The 24,729-nt window shown below is 52.1% G+C and overlaps 2 protein-coding genes across 3 annotated transcripts in view; one reads left to right on the plus strand and one right to left on the minus strand.

The window, feature by feature from the left end:
- Positions 1 to 681: 681 nt before the first annotated feature.
- MRPL21 (mitochondrial ribosomal protein L21) lies at positions 682 to 16,744 on the minus strand. 2 transcript variants are annotated; one of them, XM_054066790.1, is made up of 7 exons: positions 16,647 to 16,744; positions 16,299 to 16,359; positions 11,753 to 11,838; positions 7,914 to 8,077; positions 5,729 to 5,781; positions 1,630 to 1,733; positions 682 to 914 (listed from the first exon to the last, which is right to left on the minus strand). In XM_054066790.1, exons 1-7 carry the CDS (start codon positions 16,687 to 16,689, stop codon positions 850 to 852), a joined length of 576 nt encoding a protein of 191 aa, XP_053922765.1. In that variant the 5' UTR covers positions 16,690 to 16,744; the 3' UTR covers positions 682 to 849. The 2 variants fall into 2 exon arrangements, with proteins under 2 accessions (XP_053922765.1, XP_053922766.1); XM_054066791.1 differs by having other exon boundaries at positions 11,703 to 11,838.
- The window catches only part of IGHMBP2 (immunoglobulin mu DNA binding protein 2), a 32,106-nt gene continuing 24,101 nt past the window's right edge, over positions 16,725 to 24,729 (plus strand). Inside the window, exons 1-4 of the mRNA XM_054066786.1 lie at positions 16,725 to 16,857; positions 18,074 to 18,243; positions 18,393 to 18,585; positions 19,577 to 19,674. Coding sequence (XP_053922761.1) covers positions 16,784 to 16,857; positions 18,074 to 18,243; positions 18,393 to 18,585; positions 19,577 to 19,674 — 535 coding nt within the window. The 5' untranslated portion in view covers positions 16,725 to 16,783. The remainder of the gene's footprint in view (positions 16,858 to 18,073; positions 18,244 to 18,392; positions 18,586 to 19,576; positions 19,675 to 24,729) is intronic.

A 24,729-nucleotide genomic window follows, 5' to 3' on the forward strand; every position in this document is an offset into this window, starting at 1 on the left:
AGGCAAGACAAGACACAGATAGGTTCCAAACGAGCACTCCCTGTCCAAGGCCAGGCTGAGAGAGTTGGGGTTGTTCAGCCTGGAGAAGAGAAGGCTGTGGGAAGGCCTTAGAGCAGCTTCCAGTCCTGAAAGGGGCCCAAGGAAAGCTGGGGAGGGGCTCTGGATCAGGGAAGGCAGGGATAGGAGGAGGGGAACGATTTTGAGCTGAAAGAGGGGAGACTGAGATGAGATCTTAAGCAGAAATGTTCTGCTGTGACAGTGGGGAGGCCCTGGCCCAGGGTGCCCAGAGCAGCGGTGGCTGCCCCATCCCTGGAGAGGTTCCAGGCCAGGTTGGATGGGGCTTGGAGCCCCTGATTCAGTGGGAGGTGTCCCTGCCCATGGCAGGCGGTGGGACTGGATGGGCTGTGAGGTCCCTTCCAAGATTCTATAAACTAAGACAACAACTGGCTCTTTCAATTCACTAATTACACACAGACTCTGCTTTCCAGGCTGGGAGCCGTGGGACAGAGGCAGCGAACAGCCCTTCTGTTCCACAACCATCAAAGCACAGGGTATTTTAAAACCCAGCTGTAAGCCTAAATTCCTCAAGTCCACAGAGGTGTGCAGGGAAGAACAGAGCCAGCCCAGCAGCTCACAGTGGATCCAAGTCCTGACAAACAAACACCAGCAAGGCCACAATAATAGCTTAAAAAAATAGTTCATTTGGGGTTTTTTAGGAAGAAAGTACATACAGATTTCCATTTCCAACTACTGCACCAAGTCCAGAACCTCTCGGTGACAAGGCAGGTTTATTTCCACAACTGCCTAAAACAAGAACAAACCTAAGCCTCGCAGCACCCAATTGATGTGTTATGACAAGCAGGGGAAGATGTCGATGCTGTTAATCCGGAGGACGGTCTGCGGGTGTACGATGACTGAAAGAGAGGGAAAAGAGAGAAAAAACAAACATCAGACACAGTACAAACTCATTACATACCGCTCAAAAGGCTCCTGCCGGCTTTGCTGGGGTTAGTCCATGGTGTGCCAAGGTGTGGTTTTCAGCCCTGGAACCTACTCTAAGGTCTCCCCACAGCCTTCTCTTCTCAAGGCTGAACGAACCCAACTCTCTCAGCTTGGCCTCATATAGGAGGTGCTTCAGCCCTGGGATCATCCCCGTGGCCTCCTCTGGCCTCCCTCCAACAGCTCCATGTCCTTCCTGTGATGAGGACTGCAGAAAGTCCTCAAGGCCTGAGCATCCCTTGGATAAAACATAGTCATAACATTTCCCTCTCTCAGCTCTGTATGAGAAGAGGCAGTCATTAAAGCCCACCTCACAATATCGTTAAGACTTGCTAACATCTGTGCTTCTGTATCGGATATTTAAGGCTTTGGAAAGAGAACAAGATTGTCTTCCTGCCCAGGATATGATTTTCAGCCAGGTCTTTCTCAGGGTGCTGGAGCAGGGAAATACTAAGTCACGGTGCCCTGAGTGCCGCAGGCACTCCTAGGGCAGTGGGCTGGGAGAGAGGTGCTGTGCCTGGGGGTGAAGGACGGGGAACGAGCCTCCCTCCCCAGCACTGCCCTTGTGTTGCGGCACGCCCCCCTCCCACATCCAACAGGGAAGGAAGCTCTGTATTCCCTTCATCTTACTTTTCTTCCGTTGATAGTTGTGCCTCTTCCAAAAGCGCATGTTTATCTTTGGCCATGACTCCGTCTTTTCAATCACAGTAGCCTCCACGCGCACCAGCTCCTTCCTTAAAAACGATTTGCAAAGGTATCACTTTTTAATTACTTACATTCACCTCCTGTTGGTGAGCAGGTCTGGGGGCAAAGCAATATGCAGGGTCATAACCTGCCTTACAGAGCCCGTATCCACGGGAATGGCAAAGTCACCGTGGAAGGAGGGGACCTGGCAGGCTTCAGGGCACAAAGCCAAAAGCCTTGAGGTGTTCTACACGGAGCAGCCGAGTGATGCGACAGTTTGCAGGGCAGTGAAGGAAAAGATCAGGAACAGCTAAAAGGAACCTGCAGAACTTGTAGGATCACAGGTACATAAATGCCCCCGACACATACCTATGACCCGGTGTGCCCTGCTTATCTCTCGGGACAGATTAAACCCACCTGTGGCCCCTTCTCCTGCACTGGGCTGGCCAACACAGAAGTCCTGCCTCCTTCTATAAAGCATCGCAGACAGTTGGAAGAGTCCTCTCACCTTACTCACCTGAGTAAGTCCTGGCAAAGGCTTAGGGAAGAGGGATTTGGCCCACTGTTTCCAGCAGGAAGCCCAGCTAATTGGCTCCTGGAGCAAGTCACTTCTCCCACACTCCTCTCTCCCGCCTCCCACTCTCAGTCTGTCCTGCTTGTTTACCCCAAGCTGGAAGAGAAGCTGGAGACTCGCTGAGGGTTTCGGTACCACTCCCTGCCCTGCAGCTGGCAGAGATCTGGTTCAGTGGTGAGAGCACTCCAAGACTCCAATTATTCCTAGAGCTCATTTCTACCCATGGAATTCCTCAGCGAGTAAACATCCTCCCTCCCCAAGGATGGAGATGAAGAGAAGAACGTGGCCCTTGCTCCTTCACAGATGAGCAGAATCACTGAGTAACTCAACTGACACAGGAAAACCCCACACCTGCCCACCCAGGATTCAGCAGAGCTCGGAGAGAACAAGTCCTGCTGAAGCTGGAAAGAGCGCTGGCAATTGGAGTTGCTCTCTGGAAACACCAGAGCTGGGAAGTGAAGTGGTGTGAAGCAGGTGCTGGAGGCCCAGCTAACTGTCTGCTACAGCTCCGCTCTGGGAAGACGAGCGTCCCCAGACAAGAGCTTTGGGAAACATAGTTTTAATCAACAGCCACCGCGGAGGAGGCAGAGGCACTTCTTCCATGCAGCATCGCTGCAGAATACCATTAAAAACTCATTAGCATCCTCGCTTTGCTGCCGGAAGGCACTGAGAGCACATCTCCCAGACAAGCGACTCCGTCTGTGCTTAAGGAGGGCATGGGGGGAAGCCCATCCAGCCCAGCTGTCCCAGCAAGGTCAGCAGGAGGCCAAAGGCTTGGAGATATTTTTCTCTCCACACTCACCACCCCTTCCTGCGTTCACCATCTCTCTCCTCACATTGGCCCTCTGGGGCGTAAACACAACAGAGACCGACTCCTCTGGGCAGGCGGAAAGGACAGTTGGAGGAGAACACTGGCGTATCTGCCTTTAGTGACCAGCCCAGAAGAAGACAGACATTAAATAATCCAGATTTTAAGAGACCCCGGGGTGCCCCTGCATCCCAGCTGAAGGAAGCTATCCTGACCCAGCACAGTGCCAGGGCCCGACAGCACTATTGGAACACACAGTGAGCTTTGCTCGCCACGAAAGAAACAACAAACTGGACTGTGCTCCAGGGGCTGGTGGATTTCACCACTACAACTCGGGAGCTACACCTTCTGGATCCAACTCCTGCCTGCTGACGGCACATGGAGAGCTAAACTTCCTGAGCACTCGCATTATGGACACAAAAGGCACGTCAGAAACTCGTGCTGATCACATGGGAAAACTGGAGAGCAGCCAGGCCAGATAAAGTGACCCGGTCACTGAAATCGCTGCTGCTCTCAGGAGAGCCAGGGGTTGCAGCAGCACAGCCGAGCTGCCCTGGCCCAGCTCTCGCCACTGGACTGAGGCCTTGGGGAGCACCCAGCCCAAAGGAGAAACACCAACACAGAGCTCTTGAGGAGTCCCCGACACGTGGACTCACTTGCAAAATCTGTCAGGGTATTGGTGACACAGATGAGTGCCCGAGCATGGCTTCGCTCTGCAAGTCAAAGCTTACGGCAAGTGGCCCCAGTAAGTCCCAAATCACCGGACAAAGCACTGGGCCCTGCTGGGTGAAGGGCTAAGGCACAACAAAAACCAGCTCATCGGTGAAGTGCACAGCAACAGCAAAGTTCTCGACAAAACAGAACCCAAGGAAAAGAAAAACCTTTATCCCATGGTTTAGGTATGACTGGAATGTCCATACAAATAAAGAGAGGGGTCACATGCTTCCCAGAGCCCAGTGCTGTCAGGGCTGCTGCTTTCGGCAGCAAAAGACTTTAGGACAAAGCAGATCCATCAGGTTTTCACAGGAGGCAAGAAAAATCCACACTGAGATCCAAGTTGGGCTGAAAGCTGCTGTCATTAAACAGCAGAAAAGATCCAGGCATCCTACAGCCCCAAAGGATCGCAGCTCCAAGGTAATAATTCCAAGTGACGAGCTCACTCGTTCCCTGCAGAAGGTAAAGGAATGCCAGCCTGGCTGCTTGGGAGAAGAACAGGTCCTAGGCCCTTTGTCATTCCCACCAACACCCCTGCAACACTGGGCAGGAGAAAGAGCAGGGGGAAAACATTCCCAGCGGCTCTAACTGGTCTAGAAAGCAGCTGAGCTTTCTCACAGAGGCACCACACGTTTTACTGGGGTCTAAATCAGCCGAGAGAACTCGACCGATGGCCTGAAACACACATCTGCCCAAGGTTCTGCGAAGTTCCCATCACACCTTTAAAAACGCGTGGTTTTTTTGTGTTGCAGAGCTACACAAGGTCCAGCCACACGCTGCCCGGTGCCACGGTGCCAGCTGAGCAGAGACCATCACTGGAACAAACACAAACCCCACAGACTCCGGTGCAGGAGGCAGATGGCAGCTCTAGAACAGCCGCTGCCCACAGCTCGGCTTTGCAGTGCTGCTGATTTTAAGGCTTTAGAGCAGTGTCATCCTACGAGGCGTCCAACTGTGGCAGAGAATGAAAACACCACCGCCTGTCCAAACTGGGACAAGTCCCTGCCCGCCTCCAGGTCTGAGCAGGGAGCGCAGCTGTAAGGAACAGGCCCAAGCAGACATGGATGTGTTTATTTTTAAAGCAGCAGGAAAATAAACCCGCTTTTGTTCACATCCAGGTTCTGATCTCCCCTCCAAAACGCCTGCAGTTCAGGCACAACTGGGAACTCTGCACAAAAGCCACAGCCCATGGTGCCTGGGCTCTACTTCTTTCTTACAGTCCATATTAGAGAGCTGTGGACTCGGGAGGTTTCCCTACAGCATTTCTAACTTGAACCTACAAGTCACCAAGAACTGACTCTGGACTGTACCAGTCCCTCCTGACCTGCCCATCCTCTGCCAAAGCTGCTCAGTCAAGCTAACCCCTACCTGTGCAGCTCAGCCTGTGACCAGACCACCACCAAAGCCCTTGGATACTCACAGAACATCCCAAGTTGGAAGGGACCCAGAAAGATCACTGAGCCCAGCTCCTGTCCCTGCACAGGACACCCCAACACTCTCACTGTGGCGCTGCTTGGCCAAATGCTTCTGGAATATTTTCAGGCTTGGCACCGTGACCACATCCCTGGGAGCTGTTCCAGTGCTCCACCACCCTTTCGAGGAAGATCCTTCTCCCAATGTCCAACCTACCCCTCCCCTGTCATCCTCCTGCCATTCCCTGGGGTTTTATGGGTGCTGCCACTTTGCCCTGGCACTGCAGTGACAGTGAGAGCCGGCAAAGAACAGCGAGTTCGTTTTATTGCTCCATCCTGGCACTACAGCAACGCTTAGAGCCATCAGAGAATGGTGAGGTCATTTTATTGGTGACTCCTTCAAAAGCCTGGGGCTAGGAAAAGAGCTATCACTGATAAATCCCAGTTTCTCTTCATTTTCAGGGACTGCAGGAGCCCTGAAGCTACAATTAAGTACAAGAATTGTCTTGAAGATGATTCCTGTAAAAGACATCTTACCCTAGGATTGGCCTTCCAATGAGAGTGAAGTCATCAGCACCAACCAGCAAAACCTACAGGAGATAAATCAGGCACATATCACTGGTTCATCCTCCCAGGAGAAAGCTCCAAATCCATGATAAAGGAGTCAAAGCCAGGCCTTTACACACCCCAAACCCAACACTGCTCCTGGAGTAGGGTGGTGGGAAAAGGCACCGAACACATCACAAATAGATTCATTAATCAGATTGACTTCCAGGAGTTTATCCTGCTCAAACATCCCTCAGAAGTATCTTCCATGCCGATCAGAACACTCTGAGCCTTTCTGTTCCAGTGGTTGTAAAAGATACGAAAAGCAACCAGGGAAGGAGAACAGAACGCCTTGTGTGGGATCTGAATGGATGGCAGCTCCTAAAATCACTGGATTTTTATAGCAATGGCTCTGCATCCCAGAGGAGAAACTTTCCTTTTTCTCCTCCATGGCTCACAGATGAGTGATAAAGATGTGAACCTCACAGGGATTCGCCACCGCAGGGACCAGCCCTTTCATTTCAGGACATCTCGACCTCGTGCTCAGCTAAGAGACCCAACAAGATAAGAGAGAAGATGTGGTGGGAAGAGGCAGCGTTCCTCGCAGGCCACCTCCTTCCCCACGCTGTGTGGTGGCATTAAAAGCAACACAGGAACAGGCATGAGATGTTCCAACTTTGGTTTTAGACAGAGACTTGCCAGTGAAATCCCGCAAGGGTTACAGTAGGAAGGCAAGTTCCTCACTCCCTTCATTCCCATCTCGACCTCTGCATTCCCAGCCGGCCACTCCATGCAAACCGCTCTCCTTGTACACAAGGATGTTGGACACGGCTGCCTGAAACGCTGACTCAAAGCTGGCCTTTGAAGCAAGGGATGAGTGGGAAAACTGCCTGGCTCTGCTTATCTGGCACTAACACCTATAGAATGGTTTGGATTGAAAGGGACCTCCAAGCCCATCCAGTCCCACCCCCTGCCACAGGCAGGGACACCTCCCACGGGATCAGGGGCTCCAAGCCCCATCCAACCTGGCCTTGAACCCCTCCAGGGATGGGGCAGCCACCACTGCTCTGGGCAACCTGGGCCAGGGCCTCCCCACCTGAACAGCAAAACAGTTCTGCCTAACATCTCATCTCAGTTTCCCCTCTTTCAGCTCAAAACCATTCCCCTTGTCCTGCCCCTGCATTCCCTGATCCAGAGCCCCTCCCCAGCTTTCCTGGAGCCCCTTTCAGGACTGGAAGCTGCTCTAAGGTCTCCCCACAGCCTCCAGGATGAACAGCCCCAACTCTCCCAGCCTGGCCTCGTACAGGAGGTGCTACAGCCCTCGGATCATCTCCGTGGCCTCCTCTGCCCTCGCTCCAACAGCTCCGTGTCCTCCCTGTGCTGAGGACTCCAGAGCTGGACACAGGCTCCAGGTGGGTCTCTCAGAGTGGAGCAGAGGGGCAGGATCCCCTCCCTCCCTGCTGGTCCCACTGCTCTGGATGCAGCCTGGGACATGGGTGGTTTCTGCAATGTGAGCGCACGTTGCTGGCTCATGTGGAGCTCCTCCCCCAGCGCCCTGTAGGACCCTTGAGGGCCTCCACTCCAGCACTACAATTAAGCCAACAGAATCCCACTTCATAATCTTTCATATGAGATTTGGATTAATGAGCCTCTGCAGGTTCCTGTTGGTTAACAGAGTCTACAGATAAGGATATTGAACCACATCTTGGCAAGACTCCCTGCGGGCACCACCCCTCTGCCTCCACCCACCCCCCAGCCTGATAAGGATCTTGTGGAGCTGCGACAGTCCCGCTGGGAGCACTGCAAATATTTTGGGTGTTAGAGTCTCGAGGTAAACACAGGCTTTAGCTGCTGCCTCTAGAAACAACAACTGTAATTTCAGCTTCTTTTTTTGGATGAAGTTGGAACAACAGAACTCTGTCTCCTGGCAGAGTCTGGCACGGCTCATTCCAGCCCTCTTCGGCAGAAATCATGTTATCACTAAGAACAACTGGAACTGGAACAGAATTAAGGGAAAGTAAACGTCTGGAGCACAAAAGGGAGATCCTACAGGCAGGAGATCCGACAGGAGCTCCTCAGGACATGGTTTTAAAACCTTGTTATGGGTTTTGCCTCCAGGAGCGTTGGAGGTGATTTGCTGTGGCCCCATGAGCACCGCAGAAGTACAGGCTGTCACCTTTTCCAGACGGATTCTGTCTCCGCACTCTGCCTCCAGAACATTGTCCATCATTATCAGGTCTTCACTGGTGATTTTCCACTGCTTGCTGGCGAAGTGGACCACGGCAAAGAGCCGTCCATACTGCCCCGCTGCGATCATCTCGTTCACTTTCTGGACCACCTCTGTGGGCAAAGAGCAGGGATGGTGTCAGTGTGAGAAACCCGGCGGGGTGTGAAGAACTGGTCAGGGCTAACTCAGCCTTGCTGCTCTCCCACCCTAATTCTCATCCTTTGGGAATCCTTACGCAAGGATCAATAGCAACGCTGTTTCCCACAGGGGCTTGAGCCTCCCTTTCATAAACTTAAGGACCTATTTACGTTTCATGGAAACATAGAATCATTAAGGTTGGAGATCTCTAAGCTCATCCAGACCAATTGCCAGCCCAACCCCACCGTGACGACTGAACCATGTCCCCAGGTGCCATGGCCATATGTTTTTTTAACCCCTCCAGGGATAGAGACTCCATCCTAAAATGCCCAGTACATGGATATAAAGCATTCCAGAAAAGAGTGCTCGTCCATGCATCCTGCATTGTTCAAGGTTGAGAATCCCCTCAAGGCTGGATGGGGTTTTGAGCAACCAGATCCATTGGGAGGTGTCCTTGCCCACAGCAGGGGGTGGAACTGGATAGGCTTTGAGGTCTCTTCCAGCCCAAACTATTCCATGATTCTATGAATTTCCAAGTAACATGCAGGAGGCCCAGGACTCCTAATGCTGCATAAGGCGCACAGGAACACCAGGAAGAGTTGGCAAAGTGCACAGGAAAAGGGCTCCAGCTGACTAACAAAGCCTGGCCTGAGAATGTGGATCTGTAGCCAAGGCAGGAGAGACCTTCCCCTTGCTCTGTTCCAGAAAATCTCTTCCCATCTGCACATGGATGCAGAGCAGGAGCAGCACAGATCCCAGGGATGAGGTCCTGTGCAACAACAAACTCAGTCTTCTGTGACTGGCTTCCCGAGCAGTGAAGCCAAGACCAATTTTTATGGGAACATCAAAAAGTATTGCTCAACGAGTGCCGCTCTGCTTCCAAACAGCAACTTTCCACTCTCTCGAGCTGCTCAGAAAAAGAGCAACTTTGCTGTAGCTGCAAAATAAGATTTTCTTCACTGTCCTCAAAAACGGCTGAATAATTTTTTTCTTGGAATGCGAACAAACCAGCATCCCCTCGGGACAGACAAGAACTCAGCAGCCCATCACAGAATCACAGAATCACAGAATCCAACCAAACCCTCTCCTTACAGGAACACCGAGTGCCCAAGTTTTAACCCTGCAGATGCAAACCGTTAAAGGCAAGAACAGAAATGATCTGCAAAGCAGCACTTGTTGCGGTTCCCACTGTGACACGTTTAGTGTCTGCATTGCTGGAATTGCTGTCTTGGAAGGAAAATCCTCTGTGTGCTCTTCTCCGAGTCACAACGGCCACTACAAAAATCATAGAATCATTGAGGTTGGAAAAGTCCTCTCAGCTCATCCAGTCCAACTGCTGAGACAACCCCATTGGGCTGACTGAACCATGTCCCCAAGTGCCATGGCCACACATGTTTGAACCCCTTCAGGGATGGAGACTTTCCCCACTGCCCTGGGCAGCCTCCAAACCTCCCCTGGTGCAACTCAAGGCCATTTCCTCTTGACCTATCACTTGTCACTTGGGAGAAGAACCCAGCACCCACCTCACTAGCACCTCCTTTCCAAGAGCTGCAGCGAGCGATGAGGTCTCCCCTCGGCCTCCTTGTCTCCAGGCTGAACAATCCCAGAGGAATCCAGAACCCCTTCTCTCTGTTACACCCTCAGACACACAATGGGGACAATTTCCCCAGCCCTACGCTGCTTCTCTTAGTGTGTCAGCTCTTCTGTGGTCAACGTTTCAACCCCAGATTTCAAAACACTGGCCTACAATCTTCTCTGTTAGCAAATCCCATGCAGAGCCATGCCTTAACAAGCGCTTTTTCCCTGTCAAATTCCAGCTTCCCACCCATGCAGCTTTCTCATCTTTTTGCATTCAAAATGGTACATTTTCCTTGCTGTTCCTGGGCTCTGAAGTTGTCGATAACTCTGCCAGACACCTCTAGTGACAGGAAACATCAAGTGACGTTACCATTTGATTGTCAGAGTGGTTTGTGTCTCAGCACCCTGTGGAGAGACCCTTCCTAAAATATCCATGCTGCTTCCACAGCCAGCGGGAAAACAGAAGGCGGAATTCACTGCTCTCGCTGTTGTTTGCGTTGGATAAGCACAGCCAGGAGATAACAATGCCAGCTCATAAACAGTGGGAGGTGACAAGGGATGGAAATCACAGCAGCCCCACGGGTCCCATGGGAATCAGGCAGGGGAACATGGGACTCGCTCGCCACAGGGCTCTGGCAAATCAAACCACGGTTCACTGCTGGGTCAGATCGCGCTCAGGGATGCAACATTCCATTCATCACCAGAGATAGCCCAGAAGCTCAAGGGAGATAAGGAGCAGGATGATGAGAGGAGCTAGACACTCTCCTCAGTGTAAAACAACTCCTCTCCTTTACTTCCTCTCTCATGTGAAGCAGAGAATTCAGGAGGCTTTCATGGATGTCCCAGAGGCTCACACAACTAGACAGCGAAATTGCTGGTTAATTAACACAGGGGCTTGTTACCTGCATGAAGTGCACACTGCTAATTGCCATCGTCACAGTGAACGTGCAAGAAACTCACCCGCTGGGGCTCGTTACTGCTTGGTGCCGAGGAACATCCTGGCCGTGTGAATGACAGCAGCCCCGCCTGGGCAGCACGGGGCTGGACACGTGTGCCTTCCCAGGGCCGGATTTTCCCATCTCACCTGCCCATGTCTGGTTGCAAGTGGAAGACACGTTCTAGTGAGGGTCATCAATAACGATGGTTGCTAAATAGCTACGGGCACTTCGCTCACAGACTCATAGAGGGAACCCTTGTACAGTCCAGGTGCTCCTTTCAGGACTGGCTGTGTTCTACACTCCTGACAAGGCGTGGGGACAAGAACGTGTTCACTAACGCTGTCCCCTCCCAGCTGCTCCTTGCCTTCTGTCCCACCTCTGCAGCTCTGCCCTGCGCCTACCACCCAGCTGCTCCTGCTGGCTCCAGCACTCTGTTTCATGCACTAAAACATGCCAGCCCTTGAACGTGCCCACCACCCAACTGTTTGCGCTGGCTTCAGCTCTTCAATTTATCCATTAAAAGGAAAAGAATTGGTTTCTCCTGTCCAAAAGGCTTGTTTGATGCTTTAGAGAGCAACACATCGCATCAAGCAAGGTTCCTCTGGGAGGGTTAAAAGCTCTCCTAAACAAATGAGACTTCATATTCTACCTGAATCTCCAATATCAGCACTTGGAGCACAAGTGGGGCCTACAGAGAAGCTGGTGGGGAGAGCTCTTGATCAGGGAGGGCAGGGATAGGATGAGGGGAACGGTTTTGAGCTGAAAGACAGGAGATTTGGATGAGATCTTAGGAAGAAATATTTCCCTGTGAGGGTGGGGAGGCCCTGGCCCAGGTTGCCCAGAGCAGTGGGGGCTGCCCCATCACTGGAGGTGTCCAAGGCCAGGTTGGATGGGGCTTGGAGCCCCTGATCCAGTGGGAGGTGCTGCCCAGGGCAGAGGGTGGGACTGGGTGGGCTTTGAGGTCCCTTCCAACCCAAAACATTCTGTGATTCTATGAAGCACAACACATGTAAGAAACGAAACAGAAACATAAAGAACAACAACTAAATCTAATCATTGAGACATTCATGCTCCATCAGCTCACCAATGGCGATATCGGAGTGTGAGCCTTCACTTGGAGCTTGACACCTTTACCTGCATGATGCTTTGCTTCTTCTACTGGATCTGGAAGTTTCACTTCAGGCCATGGGGGAGAACTCAGCGATGTTTTGGCCACAACTCTGTGAATGATAAGGCAAGAATCACTTGCAGCAAACAGATACGAGCAAGACATGGAAAATATGAACAGAGGAAAGAAAGGAAAAGCAGCTGGAGATGGAGCAGAAAGCAGCTTTGGACACAAAGTCCCCAGACCTTCCTCCCAACTTTTGGTAGAAGCACTCCAGCCGGACAAGGAACACTGCCAAGGAGCTGAAGCTGCAGCCCAGATGTTCAAACCACACAAAACCACTCCGTCTCATTTCCAAGCCCAACCTGAAACGCTCTCCCAAACACAGTTGCTGCTCCCATGGCCCAACACCATCTTGGCCCACCAGGAACAGCAGTGAGCCTTCAGAAAAAGAGGAAAGTGCCAGGGCGGGTGGTTTGCTTCACTCTCATCCATCATAAAATTCCACTTGGGTGCACACAGTACGGCACGGCCAGGCATGTGAGGGAGGGGATTGTCCCACTTGGCTCTGCAGTGGGGCAGCCCCACCTGGAGCACTGGGCACAGTTTTGGACACCACAGGAGAGAAAGCATCTAAAGCTGCTGGAAAGCATCCAGAGGAGGGCATGGGGTTGGTGAAGGGTTTAGAGGGGAAGTGCGTGGGCTGCGGCTGAAGTCACTTGGTCTGTGGAGAAGAGGAGACTGAGGGGAGACCTCATCGAGGTCTGCAGCTTCCTCACACAGGAAGGAGGAGGAGCAGGCACTGAGCTCTTCTCTCTCACCCAAGGGAATGGCAGGAAGATGCACCAGGGCAGGTTTAGATTGGACATTAGGAGAAGGTTCTTTCCTCAGAGGGTGGTGGAACATAGGAACAGTTCCCAGGGAAGCAGTCATGGTGCCAAGCCTGACAATATTGCAGAAGCATCCGGCCAACGCCCTCAACCCCACGGTGTGAATGTTGGGGGTGTTCTGCGGAGGGACAGGAGTTGTGCTCGATGACCCTTGTGGTTCCCTTCTGACTCAGGTCTTGCTGTGATTTTATGGGGAAGTGGATTTATTAGTTTTGGTCGCTTCCTACCCCAGAAAGTTGCTTGAAATTGTTGGAAACACAGGAAAAGTGCAGAAAGACTCAGGCTGAGGAGTAACTGGAAATTCAACTGGTTGATTCATTGTTCCTGACACTGAGATCTGCAGCTGCATGTGCCAGTGGTGCTCCTGCTCCACGAGCACTGGTGACTTTCTACCACCCAGCATGTACAGACTGGAATTCCACCACCAGCTCCAGTGGGAACAGACCTACCTCAAATCTTGCTTACATCTGGGTTTTAGAGATGAGGCTCTTGCTAAGTTTTTCTCGGTACGAATAAAGGCTTCCTCCACTGCAGCCAAGAGGCTGAACACGTAAATGCTCCTCACTCCACCTCAGCACCAAGCTCTGAAGGAACAGGATAGCAGGGAGCATCCAGGGGGAGGTAACACGTCTTTGATGGGAAGAGGGGCTGATGAGCGCTCCAAAGCCAGCTCAAGTGCTATAAGTGAATGACTCGCATGCACCCTTTCCTCCTCTATTTTCAAAGCTCCTCCCTGTTCAATAGACGGTTTAGAGAGGGCCCTAAAACCACAGCTGGATTCTTTACAGGAGAGTGAGGAGGCTGCTCCACTTTTGTTGCTTCCAGCTGCATTCCCTGAATGGCAATAATAACAGCTTCTCCCGCCCCGGCGCGATTCAGCATCTCACACTGCAGACACGAACCCCAAAGACTCTTCTGTGCCATTACCACATCTGTCTACTCTGACAGCACCGCGCTGCAGAGGGACAAGCAGAGGCCTCTCACCAGACCTCTCCAACCAAGGCTCAGGAAGGAGCAGGAACAGGCACCATCCCGCACCCAGACAGCCAAGCACACGCTGCATTCCTCATGCGACTTTGAGCACCAAGATGCTAAAGGTGCAAATGATCACAGAATGGTTTAGCTTGGAAGGGACCTCAAAGCCCATCCAGTCCCACCCCTGCCATGGGCAGGGACATCTCCCACTGGATCAGGGGCTCCAAGCGCCATACAACCTGGCCTTGAACACTCCAGGAAGGTGTTAAATCAGTGTTCGTCTTGAAACAATCCTCCCACTCTTGTGAGCAAGAATCTCTTTAACACCCTCTCCTCTCAAGCACTCCGTAGCTGAACCACTGAGACAAGAGTCTCTCCGTTCCACGATGTCACAGCAGTTCCTGAAGACCTTTCTGGGGACTCCTGAACAACACAGACACGTCCTGTTAGGATCACTCAGCACTGACAGAATAAGGGCAGCAGCTCTGGAATTGTGCAGTGGCACCTGAATGGCAAACTCCGTGGAGACATTTTACCTTACCAACACAAGAAAGACACGGAGCTGTTGGAGCAGGTCCAGAGGAGGCCACGGAGATGATACAAGGGCTAGAGCACCTTCTGTACAAGGCCAGGCTGAGAAAGCTTGGGTTGTTGAGCCTGGAGAAGAAAAGGCTGCAAGGAGACCTTTAAGCAGCTTCCAGGGCTGAAAGGGGCTCCAGGAAAGCTGTGGAGGGGCTCTGGATCAGGGAGGGCAGGGATGGGATGAGGGGAACGGTTTTGAGCTGCGAGAGGGGAGATTGAGTTAAGATCTGAGGCAGAAATGTTTTTCTGTTCAGGTGGGGAGGCCCTGGCCCAGGTTGCCCAGAGCAGGGGTGGCTGCCCCATCCCTGGAGGGGTTCAAGGCCAGGTACATCCATTCTGCAGGTACTCACATGTACCTGCTGCCTTTGACAGCTAAAAATTACAAGAATCTCATCTAAATTATCAGAGCCAAACAATTAACTTCACTCAAATGCACTGTGGTGTGTTAAATCACAACTGAAACAGCACACAGAACCAGAGTGGGAGGCCTGAGCAGAAGAAATGCAAACTGTTTTCCAGTATCTCCGAGACAGGGAGACATGGCACAGAGAGCAGAGGCTGCTGTTGGCATCCCTGTGTGAGAGCCAGTTACACAAAACAGGGGTTTGTTCCCAAAGAATGGGAGGGAAAAGCAGGGCCAGGACTTTGCAGATGTAGGGCTTTCACCAGAACTGCGGCACGCGCTTCCAGGGGCACAGAAATGAGAGACGAATCTAGCTAGCAGCACTCGGGGATCATCCCGAGAGTGCCAAACACCTTCACTCAGAGACACGGGGCCAAACCCCATCGGATCACACTTCCCTATTAAGTAGGAATCAATGATACCACAAAGGTAATCTTGGATTTAAAGAGGAGGGAGATTCCCGCTGGATCTTGATGAGACAACCAAAAAGGTGCTGGTTTCTCCAATCTGAAGAAGAACGAGCTGCTCAGAGGATGCCACTTCCATCACAAATGAACAGTTCAGAATTCCCTGAGTGCTGAGATTCACGCTTCCATAAGCAACAGAGTTTGTGCCACCTGCACAGGCTAGTCAGGACAACGCATCGGGTGCCGGTGAACAAAGGCAAAAGTCAACTCCACAGCAGTTGTGTTTGCTTGGTTTATCCTGCGAGACTCAGCAATGCCTCTTGCAGAGGTGTAATTCCATAGAAACTCCAAGCGACTGTGAGCCTGAACAGAACCATGAGTTCCAAGGCTCTGCTCTGGGGTCAGGAATAACACTGTGCTGCAGAGGCAGAGATCCAAAGCACGGTCCCTCACACCTGAGGACCAGCAAGAAGACACCCTGCACCATCAGCAGCACTGAGCGAAGGAGCAAACCTTGCTGGTGAGGAGAGTTCTGCTTCCACAGTGTCCCCTTCTGGTTAAAGTGGAGCCTAGAGTTCTGTCTGAGATCCCAGCAGAGGAAACACAGCACGGACACAAAGAAGCAGCCTCCAAAGCACGGAAACAACCAAAGCCTGAGGTTTCCTGGCCCAGTGTCTGTCAGCACTTGGGCTGTTAATCATGTTTTATCAGGGAGGGCAGGGATAGGACGAGGGGGAATGGTTTGGGGCTGAAAGAGGGGAAACTGAATGAGATCTTAGGCAAAAATGTTTTGCTGTGAGGATGGGGAGGCCCTGGCCCAGGTTGCCCAGAGCAGTGGTGGCTGCCCGATCCGTGGAGAGGTTCAAGGCCTGAACCATTCTATGAAGCCTGCAGTACAAGTCCAGTATTTACCGGATATCAGAACCTCCAGGCCAGAGATAACCCTTGCCTGAGAAGCAGACTGCCTGCACCTACAAAGATGCTGAAACTTTCTGCAGCTGAGGACTCTGCGATGTCCTGGCTTGAGTGGCTTCTCTACTGTCTACATCAGGCCAAGCTCACACTGCGGCCTTTCCCACAGCAGAGGACCCAATTCTCCAGCCCTGCAGCTTCATCTCACACATCCATGGAAGCATCCTCCCACTAAAGGTGACTGTGGGCAGGCAGAGGGGCCAAAATCTACTGGGAAGTGCCTGCCAGACTGAACAGAGCAGTCAGAGGCGCCTCTTTCCCGAAGGGAAACTCAGCTGCTCTCCCCTCCCCACCAAGAAAGATCAAGGGGCAGAAAGCAAAGCAGAAACCCATGTGACGTTACCCTTGCTGCAGCGACGTGCTCTGGGAACTCTGGCATCGAACTGCAGACGGAAGCAGGAAGGCTGAAAGGGAGCAAAAAAGGATTAAAAACAAGCAGCCACTGAGGGGTTTTTAGTCTCTGGTGAGGCCATCTTTTCCCTATCCCATCCTAATCTCCGTTTTATCCCCATCTCATCCCTGTCTCCACCCCATTTTATCCTCTTCCCATCTCCGTCCCCATCCCACACCCATCTTATCGCTATCCCTACGCTATCCCCGCCCCTATCCCCATCCTCAACCCCGTCCTCATCCTATTCCCATCTCTATTCCCATCCCCATTTCATCCCTGTTCCCATCCCAGTTCCCTCACCGGCCGCCCTCAACCTCGCCCCCGCCGCCAAGGCCGCCGCCATCTTGGCAGCCCCAACTCCCTCCGACGTCGCCGGAAGAGGAAGTGCCGCCTGAACCGGAAGTGCCCAGCACTGTCCGGAAGTACTGAGTGCAGCCATGGCGGCGGCGGCGGCGGAGAGGATGTTGGATCTGTTGCGGGAAGAGCGGGACAGCGAGGTGGAGCAGAGCAGGTGCAGGCGGGGCGCGGGCCCACGGGAACCCTGCTGGCACCTACAGGGAACACTAGCACCTATAGGAGACCCTGCTGGCACCCCCTGGCACCTCTGGGGAACCTTGCTGGCACCTATAGGGCTGACCGTCACCTACTGTCTGCCTCTGGCTTGGACAGGCGCACACTCTCCTGAGTGAAAAACTGGTTGGATGGCCGGGACCAAAGAGTAGTAGTCAATGGAGTTACCTCCAGCTGGAGGCCGGGCACCAGTGGTGTCCCCAGGGCTCAGCACTGGGTCCAGCCCTGTTCAATGTCTTTATTAATGACCTGTATGAGGGGATCAAGTGCAGTCTAAGTAAGTTTGCAGATGACACTAAGCTGGGTGGAAGCGTCGAACTGCTGGAGGGGAGGGAGGCTCTGCAAAGGGATGTGAACAGGCTGGACCGCTGGGCTGAGACCAATGGGATGAGGTTTAACAAGGCCAAATGCTGGGTCCTGCACTTGGGGCACAACAACCCCATGCAGCTACAGACTAGGGGAAGAGTGGCTGGAAAGCTGCCTGGAGAAGGACCTGGGGGTGTTGGTTAACAGTGACTGAACATGAGCCAGCAGTGTGCCCAGGTGGCCAAGAAGGCCAATGGCATCTTGGCTTGGATCAGAAACAGCGTGACCAGCAGGGCCAGGGAGGGGATTCTCCCTCTGTACTCGGCACTGGTGAGATGCACTTTGAATCCTGTGTTCAGTTCTGGGCCCCTCACCACAAGAAGGATGTTGAGGCTCTGGAGCTTGTCCAGAGAGGAGCAACAAAGTTGGTGAGGGGGCTGGAGAACAAGTCTTATGAGGAGTGGCAGAGGGACCTGGGGTTATTTAGCCTTGAGGAAGCTGAGGGGAGACCTTATTGATCTCTGCAACTACCTGAAAGGAGGTTGTGGAGATGAGGGAGCTGGGTTCTTCTCCCAAGTGACAGAGGACAGGACAAGGGGGAATGGCCTCAGACTCCACCAGGGGAAGGTCAGGCTGGACATCAGAAAAAAAATTTTCACAGAAAAGGTCATTGGGCCCTGGCAGAGGCTGCCCAGGGAGGAGGGGAGTCACCATCCCTGGAGGGATTTAAAAGACAGGTGGATGAAATGCTCAGGGGTGTGATTTAGTGATTGATAGGAATGGTTGGACTCAATGATCCTAGAGGTCTTTTCCAACCTACTGATTCTGTGATGCCCTTGTGTGGTTTCCAGGGTGTGGCAGGAGAGCGTCTCCCTGAAGGAACTGCAGAGCTGCGGCGTCTGCTTGCTGAAGCTCCAAGCTGCCACCCAGAGAACCGGCCTCTACGGGCGCCTGCTTGTTACATTTCAGCCTGGGAGACACGACTCCAATGCGGAGCTGCCCTGTAACAGCTTTGGCCCAGGTAAGCAATGGCACTGCTGCTGTGAGGAAGGTGAAGAAGTGTTCCTGCTGTCCACCCTGGAACATGCGTGGTCACTACTCTCCTCAAAAGAGCTTCTTTTCCAAATGTTCGCTCCGTTTCAAGCTCTCTCTTCAAACTTGTCTTTGCAGGAGACATTGTAGGCCTTTATGAGGGCACCGGCCAGGGCGAGCCGCTCTCTACTGGCGTCGTAACACGCATCACCTCCAAAGCAGTGACTGTCGCCTTCGAGGAGTCCCGTGATGGCTTGCTGAGCTTGGACCAAGAGAGCTCGTTCCGCCTCCTGAAATTGGCCAATGATGTCACCTACAACAGGCTAAAAAAGTAAGGACCTGCTGCTCTCCTATGGACACTGCTCCAGAGGGCAACAACCAGTTAGAAATGGTCTGGTTTATTATGGAGAAGCTCTTCTGAGACAGATCCTAGAGTCACAGAATGGTTTGGATGAGAAGGGACCTCAAAGCCCATCCAGTCCCACCCCCTACCATGGGCAGGGACACCTCCCACTGGATCAGGGGCTCCAAGCCCCATCCAGCCTGGCTTTGAACACCTCCAGGGATGCGACAGCCACCACCTCCTAAGCAACCTGGGCTAGATCTCCATTTCCTTCAGTGGGTTGAGTCTCTCTCCTTTCCTATCATACTCCACTCATTCCGATAGCAGGTCTGCTGAGGGGAGTTGTGCACTTTTTGGATGTGCCTTCCTTTTTCTGCTGAGAGAACCCACACTAAGGTAACTCAATTGAATATGTTACATGGCGGTGTCACAGCAGCCTAAATTTATCCACCTGCTGTTTGGTGGGGTCCTGTTCTTCCCTCATCCCACACTCAGCTATTTTCATCCCATGTTTGAATCATCTCTGGTCCTCACTGGATTCTGTATGGAGTCATTTCCATCCCAGCAGGAGAAGGGAGTAACTCTGCTGAATTAATGTGCTGGAGGGGTTCAAGGCCAGGTTGGATGAGGCTTGGAGCCCCCCCGATCCAGGGGGAGGTGTCCGTGCCCATGGCAGGGAGTGGGACTGGATGGGCTTTGAGGTCCCTTCTAACCCAAATTACTCCATGATTTTGATTAGCCCAGGCTCTGACTGCTTCAAAACAGAATAACAGCAGAAAGTGGAAGATTGGCCGGCGTAAGGAGTGTGTGTGAGGACTGGGGGAAACAGTAGTGAGATAGGGTTGTCCTGCTGTGGAATAACACTTCTCAGCTTTGAGGAGCTGAATCCATGCCCAGTCTTCTGTCTCCAGGCCCTAAAGCACATGGGGTCGCTGAAGGAGTTCGTGCTGTGCAGTAACCTGGCTCTTTTCTTCAACAGAGCTTTAAATGCACTCAAGCAGTATCGCGGCGGCCCGGCCTCTGATCTGATTGACGTCCTCTTCCTTTCTGCTGATCCAAGTGCTTTCACCGAAACAAGTAAGGGTGCTTCTTTGTAAGACTTGATACCAGGGGCTGGGTTGATCCTGCTAGAGGAGTCTTCTGCAGCCTGAGGGTCAGAGCTCTTGGACTCTCAACAGCCAAGCGCGCACTGACCCTGCTGCGGGCTTTGGTCTGCTTTGGTCCATGAAGCCGAGTTACGCAGATAGAGAGCTCTTCCCAAGAAACTGGAGAGCGCAGAGAATGTTGCTGCTTTCATGCACATTTTAAACAAAGATATGGAAAGTTATGGTAGGGATGGGGGCCAGGGTTGGAAATCTTTGCTGTCCAGAGCAAGCACTGAAGCCTGAAATTCGCTGCCTGCGGGATAAGGGCTCTGCGCTCTGTCCCTGCCCAGTGAGCAGGATGCTTACCTCTTCAGCTGTCAGATCTGACAGAGGCCAAGAGCCAGAGCCCCAGGTGACACTGGTATGGCCATTTCCTACACTGCGCTGCTGTTACAGGAGAGACACAAATATCAAATGTGAGTAATGGTGTTGTAACTGACAGCAGTGAACACTTCATGCTGGTTTATGGGTCACTACTCAGCTTGCTAATGCTTGCTTTTCTCAGTGTACCACATAAAGCCAAATCCTGGCACGAAATAGGCAGGATTTGCGATGTGGGAATTTGTTCGCTCACATTCATGAGCGTGAAATTCAATTTAGTTTAGGAGGCATTTTGTATTTGCTTCCTGCCCTGACCCTATCCATAAATTTCAAAGATCAGCAACTGCCAGCGCTGCTTCTGCATTGAAAACCCAATAACTCTGCCTTCACGGGAGTTAAATGGCTGTGGAATTATTACAGCTTGAAACAGCATGGGCACACTTGTGTTTTCATTTGTATGGCCCGATTGTGTTCAGTCCAGCTGGAGATGCAGCTGTCAAAAACCTATCAGCAGAATCCCCTTTTACTCAGGTCTTTCCTGATGCAAGTCTTTGGAAAAATGGAAGATGAAACTACACATCTCACCCTTTCAGAGAAGCTGTGGGGAAACCAGGGCCTCTGATCAGCAGAATATCCAAGGGCTTAGCGCAGCTGTTGAATATCAGCCCTCTGCAGAAGGGAAACAGCAGCTGCAAAAACCTTTGTCCCTGCAAAAACCAGGGGACAAAGGCAGAGTGGGATCCAGCTGCCTGGCAGGCTCGGGCTGACAGCCTTGATCCAAGCCATGGAGAGCACTCAGGTCTCTCCTCTCCTTGAAATTATTCCATGGGTGGCACCATCCATCCTGGTTGTTTGTTGGCCAGGACTCTGCTCGGTCTCCTCTCAACACAGCTCCTTGCAGCTTTTGGCTACTGTTTGGTTGCCCCCAGTGGTCCCTCTCTTCCAGACACTCCCATTCCCCACCCTCCAGGCCAGCTTTCTGATAGGATACACCAAGGACAAAGGATTTATGTCCTTGCGAGTCTTATCTCTGCAGTTCTAAGCGCTGAGCTTAGTTTGAGTGAGAGCTCTCAGGCTTTCGGCTCTCCTGGGGCTCTTGTTGCACTCAGGTTTTTAATATTAGATAAAAGCATTAAATGTTAATGCACGGGCTTTTGTAGCAGCTTCAACTCTGCTTTTCCCCTTGCAGTAGCAGAGCCACAATGATGAGGCTCTGCTGAGGAGAGTGAGGAAATTCTCTGATGAGGAAAAATTCCTTTTCCTCAGTCATGTGGATGGGCTAAACTGAGCACAGAAATGAATTTAGCAAGTCCCCAGCACCAATACTGTGGATCAGCAAGAACATTCAGCCACAGCAGACAGAGGAGATGCGATCCAAGACAGCGGCAGAGTGCTCTGGCAGGGTAGAAAGGGTTTCCATTTACAGAACAATCCTTATGAGAGGCGGCTGAGGGCCCTGGGGCTGCTCAGCCTTGAGAAGAGGAGGCTGAGGGGAGACCTCATCACTCTCTGCAGCTCCTGGAAAGGAGGTTGTGGTGAGGTGGGTGCTGGGCTTTGCTCCCAAGTAAGAAGCAATAGGACGAGAGGAAATGGCCTCAAGTTGCACCAGAGGAGGTTTAGATTGTACATTAGGGAAAATTCCTTCATGGAAAGGGTTGTCAGGCCCTGTTAGAGGCTGCCCGGGACAGAGGTGGAATCTCCAGCCCTGGAGGGGTTTAAAGGCTGGGCAGACGAGAAGCTCAGGGATCTGGTTCAGTAACGGACAGGGATGGTTGGACTCTATCTCAAAGGTCTTTTCCAACCAAGCAATTCTATGATTCACCTTCTCGATTTATAGCTCCTTTCCCCTCACCTTGAAAGGTGCTACACTAGCCAGGAATTAAATAATGACCAGCTTTAAATGGGTGCCTTGAGCTGCCAGCTTCAACCAAGCTGAAGGCGAGGGCACTCAGCAGCAGCCGGATAAATCCCATCTCTTACTTCATATGGTGCATGTGCCATTCCCCCAGTGTCTTTGGGACACAGGGATTGGTCTCTCCAAACAGTACAGAAACTTGCAGAGGGGCAGGTGTCTGCAGACAAGTGCTTCCAAGCTGGATGCTCTGACACAGAAGGGTAGAAAAACAGATAACTGAGCTGTTGGTGCAGGTCCAGAGGACACCACAGAGATGATCGAAGGGCTGGAGCACCTCCTGCATGAGGCAGGCTGAGAGAGTTGGGGTTGTTCAGCCTGGAGAAGAGAAGGCTATGGGGAGACCTTAGAGCAGCTTCCAGTCCTGAAAGGGGCTCCAGGAAAGCTGGGGAGGGACTTTAAGATCCTTTCCAACCCAACTCATTCCATGATTCTATTTAAATCCTGCTCTCTACTGGGGGATGAATCCTCTCCCCGTGGCAATGGGTGCAGTGTCCTGAAGTACTATTTTGGGGAGTGGGCTCTGTGCAAGATGATTGTCTGTAATTAGGGAACAAAAAGTCCAAGGGTTTGACCCCAAGAAGCCCGAGATGAATCTGCACCAACCTTCTCATCAGAATAAATCTCCACAACCACTGGACAGGCTCTGGGAAGAGCAGCCCATGAAACAGTTGGAAGGAGCACACGGAGGTGCCACCAGTGGGCAGATGGGGTCTGCAGCTATGGATGGGGCTGTTCCCCACCACAAAGCACTTCCAACCCCTACTTCGCTGCCTCCAGAAAGGCACCAAGTGGGAGTGCAGGCTTTCCAAAAGGCGAACTCAGCTTGCCAGCAGAGGCCAGCATTGCTCTGCTCACTGGATAGACACATTCCCTATTGGTCCAGGGATAAGGTAATACCTTATTGCAGGCAGAATCCTGTGGGAATCGCTGCCAGCTTGTCCTGGTCCAGAGGAAGTGAGGGGGGTTTGTCTCCGTGCCCAGGCACTGGCTGGCTCACATGTGCTTGTGTGCAGTGCAGAAGCCACGGCTTGTATCCAATTACGCCTAATGCTGTGGAAAGATGGTTGAAAAGAGAAAGGAGGCAGTAAAAAGCCTGGTTTAGAGGCAAGAGTGTGCCAGTAGAAGCTGTACCAATAGACAGGAACCATCAGGGTTTCGACCAGAACTCCCTTGGTTTCACAGCTTATGTCCAATGCATGTGAAAAAGTCATCTGCAAAAATCTTAGATAATAGAATCATTCAGGATAGAAAATACCTCCAAGGTCATCATGCCAAATTGTCAGGCCAAGCCCACTGTGCCTACTAAACTATGTCCTAAAGTGCCTTGGCCACATGGTTTTGAATCCCTCCAGGGATGGGGACTCCACCACTGCCCTGGGCAGCCTCTGCCTGGGCTACACCACTCTGTCAGTAAGGAAGTTTTTCCCAGTATCCAATCTAAACCTACTCTGGCACAACTTGAGGCCATTCAGTGTTGTTGGAGGACCAGCCTTTGTGGCTAAGGTGATTTTTTTTTTTTTTTTTTTCAGTGCTAACCTCCTAAATCAAGTTGTGCATCAGGAATTACATGACACTAGGGAGACCCATCCCTGCTAGACCCAAGGATGCAGACTTGCATTTGTCCTCTCCATGGTCTGTCTCAGGAGATAAGGTGGAAAACCTCGGGCAGAGCAGCAGGCAGGGTCAGTGCCGCTGGGCTAGGGAGAGTCTTCTGGAAGCATCTGGACAAGTCTGATGGTTATAAAGAACACTTGGGCCACCCAGAGTGGATAAACTGCATTTCTCCAGGTGAGCCCCTTTGGGGCCCAGGTGGTGGATAGAGAGGAGCTTAGAGAGGCCACAGCATCCCTTAAAATCATCAAATCAGAATGGTTTGGGTTGGAAGGGACTTTGAAGCCCATCCAGTTTCAATCTTCTGCCGCGTTAGGGACACCTTCCACCAAATCAGGTTGGTCCGAGCCCCATCCAACGTGATGCTCCATCCTCTTCAGCGCTGGCTGCCCAGCGAGGCACATCGCCCAGCCTGCCAACCCAGCAGCTTTCGGCAGCCTGTGATTAAGAGGGAAGCAGGTGTGCATGCATGAGGAGAAGCCCATTTCTCACCTCATTCCTTGAGCAAGGAAGCATCAATGACTCCCACAGCCCGGCTGTTTCTTCTTGTGGGAAATGCTTTTCAGTTTTCAGGCTGCTGTTTCTCCCAGCCCATGGGATGTTTCCTGCTCTTTTCTTAGTCATCAGCACATGGACTCCAACGCGATGTGTAAAACATGAGGTGGGTTAACAGCAAAAACCACATTCAGTCATAGCATCCTGGAATGGTTTGGGTTGGAAGGGACCTCAAAGCCCATCCCCTGCCATGGGCAGGGACATCTCCTGCTGGATCAGAGGACTCCAGGCCCCATCCAGCCTGGCCTCCAACCCCTCCAGGGATGGGGCAGCCTGTGGGCAATCTGGGCCAGGGCCTTCCCACCCTCATCATGAAGAATTTCTTCTGAATGTCTCATCTAAATCTTCCCCCTTCCAATTTAAAGCCAGTCCCGTGTCTCTTCCTCACCAAGCACTTTCTGAACACACAGTTTAACCCAGACACCTCATTTTGTTGTGGAAATCAGCACCAGAGGTTATGTGGGAGCTGCGTGCGAGTTAACCTGCCTGAAACCAGAAGGAACCTTCATGTTTTCATCAAGCCCTTAGTGCTAAGGTAGAGAGATAAAACCCACAGTGCCCGGAGGTTCGTGTTACGTAAGCTTT

This window comes from Cuculus canorus, chromosome 5 (assembly GCF_017976375.1).
Source record: "Cuculus canorus isolate bCucCan1 chromosome 5, bCucCan1.pri, whole genome shotgun sequence".
Lineage (NCBI taxonomy): Eukaryota > Metazoa > Chordata > Aves > Cuculiformes > Cuculidae > Cuculus > Cuculus canorus.